The sequence below is a fragment of the Sander lucioperca genome, chromosome 20 (genome assembly GCF_008315115.2).
Source record: "Sander lucioperca isolate FBNREF2018 chromosome 20, SLUC_FBN_1.2, whole genome shotgun sequence".
In the NCBI taxonomy this organism is placed as follows: domain Eukaryota; kingdom Metazoa; phylum Chordata; class Actinopteri; order Perciformes; family Percidae; genus Sander; species Sander lucioperca.
In genome coordinates, this window is record NC_050192.1 from 24592294 (window position 1) to 24612067 (window position 19774).

At 39.2% G+C, this 19774-nt stretch overlaps 1 protein-coding gene across 1 annotated transcript in view; it reads left to right on the top strand.

Moving 5' to 3' along the window:
- The window catches only part of LOC116054499 (protein mono-ADP-ribosyltransferase PARP12-like), a 32952-nt gene extending 24795 nt beyond the window's left edge, over positions 1-8157 (top strand). The window contains exons 11-13 of the mRNA XM_031306066.2: positions 4854-4984; positions 5570-5721; positions 7222-8157. Of these exons, the coding sequence (XP_031161926.1) occupies positions 4854-4984; positions 5570-5721; positions 7222-7514 (576 nt within the window). The 3' untranslated portion in view covers positions 7515-8157. The remainder of the gene's footprint in view (positions 1-4853; positions 4985-5569; positions 5722-7221) is intronic.
- The last annotated feature ends 11617 nt before the right edge of the window (positions 8158-19774 follow it).

Sequence of the window (19774 nt, forward strand, 5' to 3'; positions counted from 1 at the left end):
TGCTTGAAAATGTTTGAAATTGTGACCGTATTTCTTTCACAACAAATACCTATCTGACTGAATAGTTTGTTTATTAAATGGAGAAATTAAATGTTGTTAAATGAAAGATGCTCACTTGTGCATGTGTGATTGCGATCTGCTAGTCTATTTCCATGTGTGACTCCTCCCCCATGAAACCACTACTGCACGTGTCGTTTCAATGAACGTTGGCTGGAAGATGAAAAATACAAATTATGGATTAAACTGGGACAAACCCCACGAGTTGCCTCTTGTAAAGTCTGCAAAAAAGATCTGCAGCCTTTCACAATGGCCGAGCCTGCGGCGCTCTCAAGTCACATGAAGAGTAAGTCTAAGACTTTTCAAGTTAGCCAACTGAAGTAGCCTGCTGTACACGTTGGATAAATGTATATGTCTTGGCAATGAAATACATTTCTTTTTCAATTAATATAGGCTAATTATCAGGCAAGTGCCTGTGCACTGTCAGAGTCTTCTGGGTTAAAATGGAATTACAGGTTGTTGTTGTTGCACTGTCTCAGATTTTGTTCAAACCTGTCAAGAATGTGTCCCAAAACCAAGGCCTGTAAAATATTTCTGTTCAAATCCTATGTCTTCATATTTTCAGCCCTTGAAATTACTTCAGTTTTACAGCCTGAAAATCACATTATCTGGGAAGCAATATTTGGACATTAATATAATGAAAAGTATTATTCATAGGCAGCCCAAACTTTGTTGGGTGGAAGACAAACATGTCAGTATGAATAAACCATTTAGTACGGCATGCCCTAGATTTGTAGATTAATACATTGTAGATTTGTAGATTAGTACATTGTAGATTTGTAGATTTAGTACGGCATGCCCTAGATTTGGAAAAAAGTGTGAAAAGACTGACATTAAGGGTAGCATACTTTAAGCAAAGTCTAAGAGGGTGCAGCAACTGTTTTCCTGGATTTTGTCTGATTAGACACAGAATGACCTAGCTTCATGTCATTTGGCTCAAATCCTCCCACTCAGTGCTCAGTTTTTACATTGACTCAGGCAGGTTAGATAGCAAGCAAAGTCTACTTAGACAGTGATACATTTTGAAAAATAAAACTTGTGTTTTGCTTAAATATCTGATCCTTCTGCTATTAAGAAACACAATTTTGGCTGTTTATAGCATTATCTCTTTTAATGTGATAAAAACACTAAATAATAATTGTGAGTATGTATTGGTATGTAATTTACGTTGGTGTAAGGTGCTGGAAAAAACTTTAAAATGGACCTTGACCTCGGAAAACGTGTATGAACCCTGTGTCTGTTTTTAATGCAGTGCCACCTGAGGGATCGAAGGTCACGGGCATTCAGTGTTGGTTTTCGGCCTTGCCACTTCGTGCAGAGATTTCTCCAGATTCTCTGAATCTTTTGATGATGTTATGGACTAGATGATGAAATCCCTAAATTCTTTGCAATTGTACGTTGAGAAACATTCTCAAGTGGTGAACCTCGCCCCATCCTTGCTTGTAAACGACTGAGCCTTTTAGGGATGCTCCTTTTATACCCAGTCATGACAAATTAACCAGTTCACCTGTGCAATGTTCCAAACAGGTGTTTTTTGAGCATTCCTCAACTTTTCCAGTCTTTTGTTGCTCCTGTCCCAGCTTTTTTGGAACGTGTTGCAGGCATCAAATTCGAAATGATTGAATATTTGCAAAAAAACAATAACGTTTATCAGTTTGAGCATTAAATATCTTGTCTTTGTAGTGTATTCAATTGAATATAGGTTGGAAAGGATTTGCAAATCATTCTGTTTTTATTTGTGTTTTACACAACGTCCCAACTTCACTGGAATTGGGGTTTAGTCAAGTCATCTTTATTTGTCAATTTCTTCACATATACTGGACATGCAGAGGAATCGAAAGTTTGTTTCTCACCATCCCACGGGGAAGAATAAAAAAAATGCACAACAGACATTATTCCTAACACTAAAACAAAATCAATAAAACAAACTGCAACAATATCACAAGACAAGATCACAAGACAAAAACACAAGACTGTCACAAGCAGCAAACATTGTTATATGATGTGGTCGGGTAGTGCAAAAAGTGTGCAAAAGTGCAACAGCAGCAACTTCAAAGTCCAGAGTTTTGTGCAAAAAGATGCTATGTACAAAAGGAAACAGCAGCAACTTCAGAGTCCAGAGGTTGTTTTTTTTTGGGGGGGGGAGAGAGAGAGAGGGGGTAGAGAGGGAAGAGAGTTCAGTTTCCTGGCAGGCTGGTGGATAAAGCTGTTTGCTAGTCTGGTGGAGCAGGCACTGAGGCTTCTATATCTCCTCCCAGAGGGCAGGAGGCTGAGAAGACTGTGTGCAGGGTGGCTGTCGTCGCTCACAATCATGGTCGCTTTTCGGGTGAGGAAGGTGTTGTATATGTCTTGCACGGAAGGGAGTGGGGACCCAATGATCTTTCCAGCTGTGTTCACTATGCGCTGCAGGGCTTTTCTGTTGTAGTCAGTGCAGTTCCCACCCCACACAGTGATGCAGCTGGTGACAATGCTCTCAATGGTGCCCCTGTAGAAAGTGCCCATGATGGGTGAGGGGGCTCTTGCTCGCTTGAGTTTGCGTAAGAAATAGAGGCGCCGCTGTGCTTTCTTCGCCAGTGATGCAGTGTTGATGGTCCAGGAGAGGTCCTCACTGATGTGCACCCCCAGGAATTTGGTGCTGCTCACCCTCTCCACAGCAGCACCATTGATGGTCAGTGGTGGGTGTTGGTTGTGACCTCTCCGGAAGTCAACACATTTTGTACACGCAATTACATATTTTAGAAAACAAGAATAACTAACTGCTAGAAGTAGCCAAATCCACGTCATAATTTTCACGATGTGCATATTTGCTTATTCGTCTACTGGGTCAGATTTTCTGACAAAAGGGGGAAACAATTCAATGTAGTGTTGTTAACAAAGAAATAAGATCATACTGTATAGAACATAAATTGTGCTGTTTTGGCAATCAGCAAAGGTTCTGTCCTGTACTTACAAGAAAATAAAAATTTTATTTTGGAAAACCACAGCCAATTTCTTTACCAAAGGCCACTAAAGGTGTATTCTGGGGCTAAACTATTAATTGGAATTTTATCGAAATCGCATTATGGACTAGTGCGATATTCCGAATTAAGTATTGTGTTGCTGCAGAGATCGTAATAAAATAAAAAATAAATAATAAATCGTATTCTATAGACTTAAGAAAAATTATTTGTTTGGTACAGTACCTCACAAAAAAATACACCATAATATTTTTAATATGTTTGAATGAAAATAAGAAAAAATTATCATTCCCTACAACATCGTGAATCATATATCAAGTCATATTAAGTAACATTTGATAAAAGTGCCCAGCTGTTTTAGGCCTTTTTTTTTTTAAATTTTTTTTTTAAATAGATTTTATTAATTTTTATCAAAATAGAACATAACCAACATACAAGTGCTCTCTGTGTTCACAAAAATATCAAAACAGGAAGGAAGATAAACCACCATCCAAACCAGAATGACTGCAGGTAGCTCACAACTGTCCTTACCCCAAAAAGTAAAGGTTAAAAAAAAAAATAATAAAAAATAAATAAATAAATAAATAAAATTAAAATAAAGAGTCTTACTGCCACCCCCAGCTGTCATAACAGTCACCCTATACACATACTGTGCCTTCTCTCATCCATGTATAGTGGAATTAAAATATAAATTATACAAGTACACAAGACTGCCTTTTTTTTAAAGATAGAACTATATATATATATATATATATATATACTTGTTTTTAAAGATTTACATTACAGTTCATTTATTTATCTCACGCTTTTATCCAAAGCGACTTACAATAAGTGCATTTAACCATGTGGGCACAAACCCAAAAAGTGCGAGAATGATAGATGAGATGAAGATTTACCTTGGGCTGAGTGCCACGGATAGGGTAGCAAAGTCAGAAAGTATTGTGAGGCTGACTAACACACTGTTGGCTTTGTTTTTTGTTTTTTTGTTTGTTTTTTGACAATAACCAACAATTTTAAATAAAGCCAACTTAATTCTGAAGTGGAACTAAACTACTGCTTTGAAGGTAGGGCTGGGTATTGTTCAAATATTTTCGATACCGGTACCAATACTGTGACTTTGATACTAGTTCCTAAAAGATCCTTTTATCGATACCAATTTTATAAAAATTGTGTGTCATGTACAGTTTTTCCTGCCTGTCTCTACGTTGTGTAACGTTAGACAGCCAATCACAGACATTATTTGATCTTGGTAGAAGCATGCTGCATGCTTGTTGGCTCACTGACGCTGATGAGATTTACTCAGTCAGTGCTTATTGAATTCGGTACCCAGCCCTACTTGAAGGAATGAAAAACTCTTATCTCACAGAGACACACAGTGTCACTGAAGCCCCTTAAACCAGGCAAACATCATCATCACACCATACTGTCCCATACTAGTCCATTCCCCCTGACCCCCCATCGGCCTCCAGGACCCGGTCAGAGCTGTCCCCCCCCCCCCCCTTCTGGAGAGTCCTTGGTTACAGACCGGGTGAAGAGATTAATAAAAAAACATAGAAGATAGATAAATAAGTATGCAAACAAATCAGTAAATTAATATATTGACTGGCTGACATGAAAGAAAAATTAAAACTTGCTCTATGGCCAAGGTGACTTTATTAACTCCAAAGCAGTTGATGGAAACACGCTAATTTTGGAAATTTGCATTTTCTTTTTCAGACATTTAAAAAGTTTGCTTGACAATTAAATATGAGGTTCACAATTTGTTTCCGCAGGTTTTTGGACAGAATAAAAAAATGTAGCCTGGCTAACAACAATTTCTTTTCTCTTTGTGTTTTCCAGCGAGTCCCCCTGCAACGCTCCTCGGATGAATTTAAGGAGATTGAAACTCTTTTCTGTAAAACCATGAGAGGCTTTGACATTGTCCAAATTGAGAGGATTCAGAACAAAGCTCTTTGGGAAGTCTTTCAGTGGTACGTAGGTGATTTTCATGTGCTTTGTCTCGCAAACTTACGGTATTATCATCCCAGTTGATGGATCCTCCCGCTGCGTCGAGGAGTAAACCTCTATATATGGGCGCCTGCTCTACCAACTGAGCTATCCGGGCACCCTTAAATGGCTTCTTAGCTGGGTTATTATTGTATCTGCTCAGATAACCATCACTCTCTGGTTGTTAAAGCGAGAGTATGTAACTTTTATAAAGAAGAAGCAACACATTCTCCCTCTTACAAAAGAGAAGTTGAACGTATAAGCAGTAAAATGCACCGTTGCTCAGTTGAGGGATTTTGCTGCTACAGCAAGTAGCCTAAGGTGGCTGATGTTAGACAACTTTCAATAGATATTGCCGTGTAACTGCCATTACTGAGTCAGTTCACTGACTTTATGACTTTCTACTTGTCCTACTCTTTAGCGAGTATTAGAATGTATTATTATTCTGTGGCTGCCACTTGTGGCCGCTGTTGAGCCAAAGTACGTATTATAGTCTCATTCACATTAGCACGCGTTGCTAAATGTATCAACCTGATTTAAAGTTTCTGATTAATTTTTCCTAAATAAAGGCAGAAAAAGCAGATGAAGATCAACACCAAGCGACCCTATGTGACTGAAAAAAAGCTTTTTCATGGCACTGACTCTAAATACGTAGATGTCATCTGTCACACCAACTTTGACTGGAGAATCTGTGGAACTCATGGAACAGTTTATGGCAAAGGTGAGTTGAAGAAACTTTCATTCTAAGCTGTTTACTGATTAATGTTAAACAGTTATGTTGTGCACCTTTGTTTTTGTACTTATTCCTTATTTAATATTAATGTTTAATAGGGCTGGATGATTAATCGAAAAATAATCATAACCGAAATTCAGAGCCTATAACCGATAAATTTACCAAGTCGGTTATTTCGGTCTTTTAATCCTATTAATATTTCCGCGGCCGCCCACTGTGTGTTAATGTACTTTCCCCATAAAACATATTACGGCCGCCTCGTGTGTAGTCACGTGACTCCGCCCCGTCCAGTCTGCGACCATAGGTGCTTTCAGATCGGATAGTACTTGTACTTTTTAGAGGAAAAGTACACTTCTAAGCAGTTCTAAGAACTACTCTCCCCCAAAATCTTTTTTCCTGTTTGCATTCCCACTGGCCAAGTGGCCATAGGGACTGGTAGGAGGGGTAAGGGAGTGACGCAAGCACGGCAACGGTCTTTATAGCATCGTCACTAGACCTTAGCGCCACATACAACAACAACAAATGATGCTAATACTTGTGCACTTTTCCTATATTAAATGCACGTCCATTCTCGTAGTAATTCACGTAATGTTTTGCTCAACACATACGGGGCTTTATTATACTCAGAACAGACCCCGCCTCTGCCTGCTGCGCTGTGGACGTGTGTGTGTGTGTGTGTGTGTGAGAGTGAGACGGCCGGCGAGCCGCACGACACGCTTGTGGAGTTTAACTCCGAAAAGACAGTTAACCACAGGTTCCCGTTAATCTTATGATGGACATTTATTTATTTTCTACATTTTTAGGAAACTTTTTTTTTTTTACATTAAAATTTAAATTACTTTTTTAAAAGACGTTTTTATTTCATTGTAAAATCTACTGTTGTAGATTTCAGTTCAGTTGTTTGAAATATTTAATAAATAAGCATTAATTGCTATCTGTGTGTTGTTTCCTTATTTTAGAATCACAAAGATAGGATTATGCACTCTTTCATTAGAAAAAATAACCATGAACATATTTACAGTATAAGAAAAGATTTTTTTTTTAAATAATCGTTCAATAATCGTAATTGAGGTAACTTGTTCGATTAATCATGATTATGATTTTAGCCAAAATCGTCCAGCCCTAATGTTGAATATCTTTATGTATGCACCAACCACCAAGGAAAATTCCTTGTAAGTGTTACTTACTTGGCCATAAATCCTTGGAAGATAGGACGGTATCTTATACCAATCCTAAAATCTTAACATCACCCTCAATGCTCACACAAATGTAAAGGGGCAGTTCTCCCCAAATTTCCTTTTTACCCCTATCTGGTGTTCCAAACATTCACTAGTATCAGATTCATGATTGTGTGGATTTCTTGCTTTTCTTTGTTGTATGTGATAGTAAGTATAATATGTTTGTTTGTTTTTTTGCTACATTCTGACATTTTATAGACCAAATAAACAGATATTACAATAATCCAGACATCTCTGTGTCCAAACCCAGGTAGTTACTTTGCCCGGGATGCAGAATACTCCCACAGCTACACCGGTGACTCTGATGTCAAATCCTTGTTCATCTCACGGGTGCTGGTGGGAGATTACACCAGAGGGTCCTCCGACTACGTCCGACCTCCTTCTAAGGACGGTGGAGACATAAACTTCTTTGACAGCTGCGTCGACGACGTTATATCCCCTTCCATCTTTGTTGTGTTTGAGAAGCACCAGATCTACCCCGAGTATCTGCTGCAGTACAAGACCACGCAACCAAAGACCTCTGATTCCTGTGTCATTGCTTAGGGACAAAGCTGTAAGACCCAAAGACAAGGCCTTTTGGTAATGAGGCAATGATATCCTTTGAAATGTGAGGAGTAGAGTGGCTTCAATGCAGTAGTGTCACTTAGACTGTTTATTTAATTAGAAGACTGTATAACACTAGAATGATTAATCCCACGTATAAAAACAGTGCAGTAGAAAGAACTACAGTGAACAGGAAATATTAATGACAGATCTGCCAAGTTCATAAATCCAAATGTAACACAACTTTTCAATTTCCAGAAAATCTGCAGAAGAAAATGCAAATGAATGTGCCTTTCCATCCACTGTTGTTATGCGAATATTAGGAGATAAACGGTTGGTGGCACTAATTCTCTAGTCGGGTGACATGAAAGCATTGCAGTAGAAGAGGGCGCAAGAAGATGACGTGCTGTAAGGCGTCAAACTTCAAATGAACGAAAACCACGTCGAAAACGCAACTGAAATAAAGCATTTCTGTTTGGTTCATGTTTTAGTAGTAATATAATAGGGCTGTCAAAATGAACACGATAATAACGAGTTAACGCAAATTCCTTTTAACGTTACTAATTTCACACACGTGCGTTCTGTGATTTGGGCTGCTCTATAGTTTGGGAAACCAGGAAACAGCAGCTGTAACCAGAGTTTAAACAGGGTTCATACATTTTGAAAAAACCTGGAAAAGTTATGGAATTTAAAAAAAAAAGCAAATTCCAGGCCTGGAAAGGTTTTGGAAACATAAAAAAACGCAGAAAGTTTTGGAAAAGTCATGGAATTTTTTTTAACACAACATAATATGTGATTAATAAATGTATTTCACGTTGTCTTAACCTCAACGTTCTATTCTATTACAAATCCAACTATGAATCACATAAATTGTCCTTCATTTTATTGTTAAACCTCTGAGGGTAAACTTTAACACAGATTTTTATTGTTATTGTATAATGTTGACTGACATTTTCAGGAATATATAGTCATGGAAATTTGCCAAAAAGTCATGGAAAAGTCACGGAAAAGTATTGGTTAAAATGCGTATGAACCCTGTTAAAGTAGGCGGGAACAATCAGGAACGTCGTCCCAGCACCTTTAAGTAAAAGTAAGTAAATTAATTGAATTGGCAGTTTCATACAGCAGTGTTTCCCGTACATTTATTAAAATAACACCACATACAGTAAATCCAATCCATTCCAGTGTTTCCCCTATTCACTCTCAGCAGCCCACCACAGTGAGTTCATGCACAAGGAAACGGTCTGTGGTTAGTTCACGTCTGTATTAATAGGACAGTCGCGTACTATTTGTTAACGTCAGTTAAGAAGGTGTAGATCACGTTGTTTGTAGTCTACCGGTTACAAACAGGCTCGGTAGTGAACGACACGGTAATGTGCTGCAGATCCGGTGTTTTTAGCTGATCTAGACAGAATATTCGGGTAAAACAGTTTCAGTTAGCTGAAGTGAATGTAGCCCTGGTCTGTTTTGCGTGGACTAACTGCGTCGTACTCTCTTTATATGTAGTCTATGGTCGGACTCTGTTTAAAAAAATAGAAGATATAGATGGCTAGATAGCAACTTTATAGACTAAATGAACAGATAATTGTTAATTTATTATATATTTATTGATTACCTAGATTCTTTGCACATGAAGTACAATGATCTTACAATAATCCAGACATCTCTGTGTCCAAACCCTGGTAGTTACTGGGATGCAGAATACTCCCACAGCTACACCAGTGACTCTGATGTCAAATCCTTGTTCATCTCACGGGTGCTGGTGGGAGATTACACCAGAGGGTCCTCCGACTACGTCCGACCTCCTTCTAAGGACGGTGGAGACATAAACTTCTTTGACAGGTGCGTCGACGACGTTATATCCCCTTCCATCTTTGTGTTTAAGGAGCACCATATCTACCACGAGTACCTGCTGCAGTACAAGACCACGCAACTGCCCGTCAACTTATTTGATACTGCGTTAGTACTGGTGTTGCACCGAAAGCTGTGACCCATCAGAAACTGTGACCGCAGAGGGCGCTGCTGCGCATCGTCTGCTCGTGCGTGGTAGACAATAGAGGGCGAAGAACAGCATCTACGCAAACGGCGTAAACATTACTTTCACATTCACATGTCTGTAATAAAAGCAAGACATTCACGTACTATCTGTTAAAGTCAGCTGAACAGGGTGAAGATCACATTATTACAAACAGGCTTGGTAGTGATCGACACAGTAACGTGCTGCAGAGCCGGTGTTTTTAGCTGAGCTAGACAGAGAGCAGATTCGGTTAAAAGACAAAGAAGATTCGGCAAAAATAGATCAGTGATGCTATTTTGCCCTCATGTTCTCTGTGAAGTTACCTGGAAGTGAATGTAGACCCGGTGTGTTTTCATGTGGACTGACTGCGTCGGACTCTGTTTAAAAATAGCCTTTTGCTTGTCAGTAGCTGATCATACAGTAACTTGGAAGGTAATTGTACTTTTTGTGCTCTGATTAATTTGGCATGAAGGTATCACACCACTCATATTTAGTTTAAACAAAAACTCAACTTGATCCTGGCTGTTTAGGAAGGAGGTAATAACGAGAGTAACAGGTGAATTAGCTGTAAAAGTGTTAAAAATTTGAGAATGGAATTTGTTGTGGTGCTAGCAAGAAAATGGAAAGCATTGGATTGACATTGACTTTTGATGTATAAATTGAATTTAAACTGTTGATTAGCTGGGCATTATGGATGCACAACTCTCAGTAAATAATAATAAAATAATAATTTATAATAACAATCCATAGTATAAAAAGTATTTTATATTTGAACATGTATAAAAGGAGTCCAGTTTGAATGGGCCTGATGGAGCAGATTATATATTATCTATCAACACTTAATTTCTATTTCTACCTTTTTCTGCATCAATGTATGCTGGAAATATATTTATGTAAAGGAAAACACAGGTGACAATTCAAAATATAAAACTATAATGAAACATAATAGGCTCTCAGGCATTCTGTATTGCATTTAACTATTTATTCTCCTGTTGATCAACTTTTCTCATCTCTGCTGACAGCTGTCAGCTCACATGTAGGCATAATTTACTCTTCCCTCCTCTCTTGCATCTTGTTGGAGAAGTAACCTCTTTAAATGTGCATGTGGCACTTATTTACCTCATGGATACATTAAACCCCTGGGTTTTTAACAGCTCAGATGTGTTTCAGCAAGATTTCTGCTCATGTTCAAAACGTTCTGCACATTCAAAATATAACTCATCCCATCTTAGTTCTTTGAGATGTGGACTGGTGATATTTTGAGAAAAATAAAGTTATAATATTACAAGAATAAAGTCAAAATATTTCAATTAAAACTAGAACTGCAAGCAGTTATGACGGGGTCCAAGCCTCCTTGTGCCAGTCACCCCCGATGACCCGGGGAACGCGCGAAAGCGGGCCCCAAAGCGTAACGTGGGGAGGCAAACGGTGAATATCGAGAGGTGTGAGCCGCAAGGTCTGCGGTACTCTGCAGTTGCAAATATCCCATTATTATTGATTGAGTAGAAGGGCCGAAACTGGTCTAAGTTAGCTAATGGCTGATCTTCGATGAATCAGAAGTGCCGTTTGGCGTCGTATACAACGCGCTCGACCTCAGAAGGGGTAAAAGGGCCCAATCTGGTCTCCGTTGGCTATAGTGCCCTCTAATGGCTGATCTTTACCAGATTTTGTACAGAGCCTCAGAGCGGCACGCCGAACAAGCATCACAAGTTTCGTGTTGATAGCACTTACTGTGGCAGAGATAATGCAATTGCAAATTTCCCATTTAAATGCATTGAGTTATTGGCCAAAACAAATAAACGTTGATTATAGCGCCCCCTAATGGCCGATCTTCACCAAATCTGGTACAGAGCATCGTAGTGGGATGTTGAACAATGATCTCAAGTTTTTTGTTAACATTTTATTTGGCCGAGATATATGTGTGTGGTAGCTCGCTATGAAAATTAGTTTGGTCGTCAAATGCGCATACTTTAACGTAGCAAAATTCTTTTAATAACTTTTGGACAGGTCTATCTAGAGATGCTATGTACCAGGTTTCGTGCAGATCGGTCGCACAGCCTAGGACGAGTTCGAAAAAGTTGGTTTTGCGCATTGCGCATTATTACGAAAAAACGTTTTAGCGGATATGGCTGTGGCCTATATCATCAGATTCAGCTCAATTGAAGGAACACGTGAATGTAAGGTTTTGTAATTTGCAATGTGAAATGTGGGAGTTATAGTCAAACACATTTTATTTCATTACAGCGCCACCTAGTGGTCCATATGTGTATTTTTTGGTATATGAGGTCCATGAACCATTGTACATCTACACTGTAAATTTGAAGTTGCTCACATTAGTATAATTGATGAATCCAAACCTGGGTCCCATAGGCCACGCCCACTTTGACAAATCAGTACCCCACTGTAGGGGTGGCCTCAGGAGTGGCCCTTGATGGTACCCTCAAAATTTCGTAAGCGAAATTTCGTGAGCCATTCATGAGACATAAACTTTTTGTACTTGTAAAATTTGTTTTGGAGCCCCAGAGGACATGGCAAACAAGAATCTAAAGTTTGGCTTTGATAGCATTTATTTTGGCTGAGATATGGCAAAGTTTGTGTTTTTGTAGCTAGCTACACAAATTTGTTTGTGCGTAATTTGCACAATTTTCATCCGATAAAAATTGTTTTGATAATTTTTTATCAGGTCGTTCTGGAGATGCTAGCTACCAAGTTTCGTGCAGATCGGTTGTACGGTGTAGGAGGAGTTCGAAAAAGTAGGTTTATGATAAATCACGATTTTTCGCGCATAAAAGTATAGGCGGAAATGGGCGTGGCCTATATCAGGAGATTCAGCTGAATTCAGGGAACGCGTGGATACAAGTATTTTTAATGTGCTATGTATAGGTTGGGAGTTATAAGGCCAAATGGGTTTTTTTCTGCTATAGCGCCACCTAGTGGTGGAAGTGGCTGAATCTTTGTGTCCGAGGTCCGAGCAGGGATCTGGACCACTCCTGAAAATGGCACCCCCCCCACCATGTATGGTTTAGGCTGTAGCATCAGTTTTATGCGGAGAAAAATAATAATCCTTTGGAAAGCAATAGGGTTCCATAGCTCCGCTGGATCTGTAAACTTCCCAGACCCCTCGGTCTTGGACCCCTAATAAATCCACCTGCCCTATAGTCTGCTGTGCATTACGTTATTGCTCGGCTGATATGACAGTATCTCATTCAGAACTTCTGACACAGACACAGCCCTGTTTGGGTCTCTGGTCTATGGATGAGACAGAGTTTAGGGAAGCGGCTGTACGCTGCTCTACGTCGGCGGTGGAAAACCAAAACTACGGCAGAAATACATGGAGCCCAAGTGCGACACATCTGCCGCAGCATGCCAACAGCAGAGCGTCCATTATAATTACCTGAAGCTGCATAGACCACAGAAGCCGCGCTGCTCATCTCTAGTTTAACGAGAGAGAGTGGACATAGACTGTAAACGTCACGGCACTGGACAAAATGTAGCAATATTATTGCCCACCTAAACTCTGTGCCTACATTTAAAAAAAAAAAAAAATTAAAATTAAAAAAAGCATTCGGGGCTGAAGCCCCAGAAAAATGACCTGGCGAGGACAATGGTCTGGAAATGGTCTTAATGGCTCACGGGTCAGGTAGGAGGGCAGAATTTAGCTTTTGGCCCCAGGGAGGTCAGGACCGGCACTGCTTAAACCAACCCAGCACATCCTTTTACCAATACCCAGCTAGCAGAATAGTAAACCAACCCACGCCATCTCCTCCACTAGGGATGCACCGAATGTTCAGCAACCAAAATAAGTTAAAAGACAGAATAAATGTTCAGCGAACAATGCCGTTTTTGATGAGAGGATCAATTAGCAACCAGCGTAGATTGCCTTTAGAAGCTTGTTGTTTTATTCACTGTTAACTCCTTTCAGATCGTCTTTGCTATCTCGTTTTCCTCACACAGCAGCACTCGTACGCTGACTTACTCTCACTCCAACAGCGGTACAGCTCGCTCTCCTTTCATGACAACACACTCAATGACATCACTCAACGCACTTGCCAGCTTGCTTTAACCATAGACAGTATGCTTTAACTTAGCTACTCTCGAAACGAGGAACCGACTTCCATGAAAGCAGAGAAGCTACTTTTCTTTTTTTTTTTTCTTTTTTTTAATTGATTCCATTCAGCATTGTGCCATTAGCATTTAACATCTCACATATATGTTTTTCACATATACAAAACTTACAAATATTTCACAACAGGGATCAAACACACAAATAGACAAAAAAATCACAGTTAAACACAAAACTCAGTAAACTCGAAATGAGTACATTTTTCACTTCAGACCACATTTTCATTCCCCTCTTGTAAAGACCTCTCTCTCCTGGTGAAGGATAATGCCGAACATAATCTTATGAACAATTGAACAGTCAAAATTTGTAGCAAGAACCAAGGGGATCCATAAGATACAAAGTTTTTACCAAATAAAGTCTGTTCTCAATGGTGTTACAAAATCAATCCAATTACTCCAGAAATTCTTAAATTTATCTGATTCTAGTCTAACTAAGAAAGTCAGCTTTTCCATCCTGTAAATGTTATATATTACTTAGACCCAATCCTCCATTTTAGGTACCTCCGTTTTCAGCCACTTCCTGGTGACTAACATTGCCACTAACATTACTCTAAATAAATATTTGTCCCCTGAATATATTAATCTCTGGTTCACTATTCCAAAGTACAAATCGAAAAACGTAAATGGAAGTTCCATTTTCAAAATGTTTTCCATGCACTTCTTTAATTCAAGCCAAAAAGGTATAATGGAGGGGCATTCCCAAAAGATATGAAAATGATTGGCTTTACTTTCTCAACATAGTCTCCAACATCTCGTATCCTGAGATTTCTGTTGTGCTGGTGTAATAAAATATCTTACTGTGTTCTTCCAACCATATTCTCTCCATGAGAGGGAGCATGTTGTCTTCCATTGTTCATTGATCTCTTCCCATTCCTCCTTTGACAACATCCTTCCCCCCTCCTTCTCCCACTTTTCTTATATATACTGTATTATGACCTTTTAAATTTTCCACTTCTTTATATAATTTTGAGATTAATTTCTTGCCCAGATCTGATTCATATGCTAAAATAAAGAATTTCATAATTCCTGACTCTACCTCATCTAAACTAGAATTTTTTATTGTTTGCTCCATATAATGCCTCATCTGAAAATCTGTAAAAATCCTGATTTTTCAAACCAAATTGATTCTGTAGATCTTGAAAACTTTAAATTTTCTTCTTCTTAAGGAGCTCCCAGAATATTGTTGGTCCCCCGCCCCAACTTCTGAAGCTCCCATCCATTGTATTAGGTGTAAAATCTGAATCATGTGCAATCCACCGCAGTAACCTACTCTGCTCTACAAGGTTATTCTTTGCTATAATCTCATACCAAATGTTAAGGGATAAACCCAGCCACGTTTTTTATCATTTAATATAGCTTGTATTGGAATGGTAGTCGATGTGTGGCCTTCGATGTCTTTCCATCTCGCGCTGTAGGCAGGATTACACAAGTTCCACATAGTTTTTAGTTGCGCCGCCTGATAATAACTCTTAAAACAGGGCAGGGCTAGTCCCCCTTTAACTCTGGGAAGCTGTAGAGTTCTATATCTTATCCGTGGTCTTTTTCCTTGCCAAATGTATTGAGAGATGTATCTGTCCCATTCTGTAAAGTCTTTGTCTTTTACTTCTACTGGCAGAGTTTGGAATAAATACAATAACCTTGGAAGAACATTCATTTTGATCACCTCTACCCTTGAAGCTAAGCTTGTCAATGGGATTAGGTTCCATCTTACCATATCAGATTTTATTTTTGAAATTAATTAATCATAATTTATGGATTTCAGTTGAGATAGGTCTTGAGGTAGATTGACTCCCAAATATTTAATGGATTTTGATTCCCAATTAAATTTGAATCCTTCTCTTACAGCTCGATCCGGAACATAGTTAAATGTGAGAACCTGTGTCTTTTTCACATTCAGTTTATAGCCTGATAATAAACCAAAGTCCTCAAGTGTTGACATAAGTGCTGGAAGAGACTCAGTGGGTTGTGTCAGGTATATTAATACGTCATCCGCGAATAATGCTATTTTCTGTTCATCCCCCTCTATGTCTACACCTTTAATATCTTTGTTTTGTTTTATCCATTGGCTCAGGGGTTCCAAATAGATAGCAAAGAGGAGAGGGCTAATTGAGCAGCCTTGACGACATCCACGTTCTAGTATGAAGGAGCTTGAGAGATTTCCATTGATCTTGATCCTAGCTGTGGGTTTATTATAGAGAGATTGAATGGTTTTGACAAAAGTTTCATGGAAACCAAATCACTCCAGTACCATATACAGGAAATCCCACCTGACGGAGTCAAATGCCTTTTCTGCATCCAGTCCCACTATTATTGCTTCTAATCTTTTTTTGATTATGGTTTGCATTACATGTAGTGTGCGCCGAATATTATCCTGTGTCTGTCTTTGTTTTATAAATCCAGTCTGGTCCTGGTGAATTATATCTGGCAAAATTGTTTCTAAACATCTGGCTAGGATGGCAGTGAATAGTCTGTAGTCTTGGTTAAGAACACTCACTGGTCTAAAATTAGAGCATTCCAATTTGTCCTTTCCTTCTTTTGGAATAACTGAAATGAAGGCTTCCTTCCAGGAGTTCGGGATTTCTCCCTTTTTGAGTACCCAGTTAAATGCATTTTTCAATGGTTGGGTCAATCGTTCCCGCAGCACTTTATAAAACTCAGATGTATATCCATCCGTGCCTGGAGCCTTATTTGTCCTCAGCTTCGAAATTGCCGAGTTGACTTCTTCAGTCGAGATCTCCCTGATCAGAGCTGAGTTCTGGTCCTCAGTCACTCTTAGCAAATTTAAAGAATTTAACAATGAGACTATTTGATTCTTATTATTTATGTCTGGTTGAGAATAGAGATTTTTGTAGTACATTTCAAAACAATCATGTATCTCTTCTGTCCTATATTTTGTCAAATTAGTAAATGAATCCCTGATTTTATAGATATTATTAATTGACATTTGCTTTTTTAACCTATAAGCCAGCAACTTTGTCGACTTACTTCCTGTTTCGTAATACCTCTGTTTCAAGTACATCAGCTTTTTTTGAATCTCCTGTGCCAGGATATCATTTATTTCTGTTTTAACCCTTTTGATTTCTTGGTTTAATTTCTCGTCCACTTTATTTTTATGTTGTTTTTCTAGTTTCTTAAGATCTGATTCTAGTTTATGGAGTTTTTCCTGTTTTTGCCTTTTCAGATATGCTGATTTAGCAGTTAGTTTCCCTCTAATTACAGCTTTACCCGCATCCCACAGCACAGATGGAGACACCTCACCATTATCATTCTCCCTTACATACGTCTGAATTTCTTTAACCAATTCCTCCTTCATTTGACCTTTTAGAACATTTATGTTCAGCCTCCCAAGTGTTGCCTTTGTTTCTCTTGATATAGCTAAAGTCAAATACACTGGACTATGGTCTGATAGGTCTCTTGTCCTGATTTCACATTTTTCAATCCTGTAACTGTCCTTACTAAACATCAAGAAATAATCTATCCTTGAATATACTGAATGAGGTGATGAGAAAAAAGTATAGTCTCTTCCTTTAGGGTTTAGTTCTCTCCATACATCGATTACTCCCAACTCTGCCAATAGCCCTCTGAATTTTCTGCTAATTGTGGACTTCTGTATCCCCCCGCCCGAACAGTCGATTTGTGGGTTTATTCTGAGAATTAGGTCTCCTCCACCAAATCAAAATGCCTCCCCCCTCTGATGTCATCAAATCAAACATTTGCCTGTAAAATATCCAGTCTGACCCTGGGGGCGCATATACATTGAGAATAGTGACCAATTCTCCCTCTACCCTCCCCTTAATTAATATAAACCTTCCCTGTTTGTCTGATGTTTCTGAAAGTTGTTCAAAAGTGATTTTCCCTGATATTACAATGGCCACTCCCCTCCTATGACCTGTTCTATAGGATGAAGAAAATACTTGATTAAATCCATTTCTTTTAAGCTTTTCATGCTCCCTCTCTGACAGGTGAGTCTCCTGCAGCAGAGCCACTCCCACCCCCTCTTTCTTCATTTTACCTAGTATCTTAGATGTTTTAATTGGGTTGAGTATCCCATTTACATTATATGATGCTATCTTTAATAATCTTTTCTGGTTTGCCATATTCGCTGATTTTCCGTCTCCTCCGTCCTATGCTTACCCCTTATGCTACCAAATTGGCAAACTGCCCTAAACATTAAAAATACAGAAACAAAACTAATCACTGATGAACCACTGATTAACCAGAAAACTTCCTTGCGTGGGGTCTGCATTCCAACCCTATCTGAGTCCTGATGACAAGTCCGCTCTGAGGGATGTCCCCCTCCTCCCAGGGGGAGTGGGCCCTCTATGCTATGGTCCGTTTTGTCCATGTGACCAACAGCTCAAAGAAAAAACGAAAAGAAAAAGCAAAAGGAAGTAAAATAAAGAGCTACAGCAAAATAAAAGCCTCCCCGACTTTTGATAAAATATGTAGAGGAAATTGCCCTTTCAAAATGAGCATAGATAAGTAACCCAAACCAACTTAAATGAATAGATGTCCATTCCTCACCTTAATCTTGTGCAGATCATAATCCAAGTACACAGAAACTATTCAACCCTTTTCCTTGAATCCGAAGTCCATCTGATTTAGACTTAGTTCCTCTTAACAGTTTGCAGTTTTTGTTTAAATCCGGGTTTTGTCTCTTTGGATGATTAATCCTTTTTTGCTCGGCTGCCCTGCCAGGTTAGGCACCTGATCCTCTCTAGTCCACTCTCCTTGGGTTTCACCACCTCCACCTGAAACCCTCTCCTCACCATGTCCTTAGTCGCCTCTTCAGCCATGTTGTAAATGTGCTTTCACAATACCTCCGGAGCATAGTCATGAACCCGAAACACCTACTTCTCCTCGTACAGGAAGCCTCTTTTCTGCCATGCTATCTTCATTATCTCTTCTTTGCTTCTAAAACTCATGAATCTTACCACGATGGACCTCGGTGGGGAACCCGGGGGGACCGTGACCCGAGCGCCCGGTGGGCTCTCTCGATCTGGAGGTGGAGTGATGGAGGAAACTCCAACTTTTCTCTCAGGAGATTCTCAATAAAATCAATCATCGACGTGGTGCTGTCCTCCGCTCCCTCCTTCACCCCGTGAATCCTGACGTTTCCCTCCGCAAGCGACCCTCCTGATCCACCAGTCTGTTCTCAACCCGTTTGTGTAGCTCCAGGAGTTCAAGTGTAGCATCCTCAACACACTGCAACCGCTCCTCGGCTTCCAATATCTGCCCCTCAGCCTTATCAATCCTGATATTTGCCACTCTGTCTTCCTTAATTTCTTTTAGAGTGTCTGAATTTTCACAACGGAAATCTCGCAGTTCACTAAGTATCTTCTCCAGGCTTGCCATGTTTTGAGTGGCCTCTTCGTCCTGATCTGTTAGCTCTGAAGCTAACATGCCTTCATCTTCGCTTCCACTGGCATGTACCTTGGGTTTTTGAGACTTTCTTCCTAATTTTCCTCTCGGCATACTCTTCGCCCTTTCCGATTTATATTTAACCTGTATGCCAGTTGCTTTTTGACAAGTGAACAGGGCGTTCAAAAGTTTAAGTCGGGGAGCTCACTTTTTATGCTGCCGCCATTGTAAAGGTGCACCGGAAGTCTCCTCAGAGAAGCTACTTTTCATAAAGAAGAACCTGCCACTTTTCCTGGAAAAAGTAGGCTTATGTCTAGGACTTACTGTATGTCTATGATTTTTTTTTTTTACTATGACCTACAGAAAACAAAACTGAAAACAAATGTGCAGAAGTTGATCTACATTAAGGACAACTTTAAAACAAAAAATTATTGAGTATTCATCACCTATGATATACATTTTTTATTATGGGGATTAAAATGTATTGAAATTATTATTATTATTATTTTTTTTTAACAAAAAAATAATAATACTGTGTGCAAAATTATTAGGCAAATGAGTATTTGGACCATATCATAATTTTTATGCATTTTTTCCAACTCCAAGCTATATAAACTTGAATGCTTATTGGATTTAAGCATTTCAGGTGATGTGTGTTTGTGTAATGAGGGAGGGTGTGGCCTAAGGACATCAACACCCTATATCAAGGTGTGCATAATTATTAGGCAGCTTCTTCTCCTCAGTCAAAATGGGCAGAAAA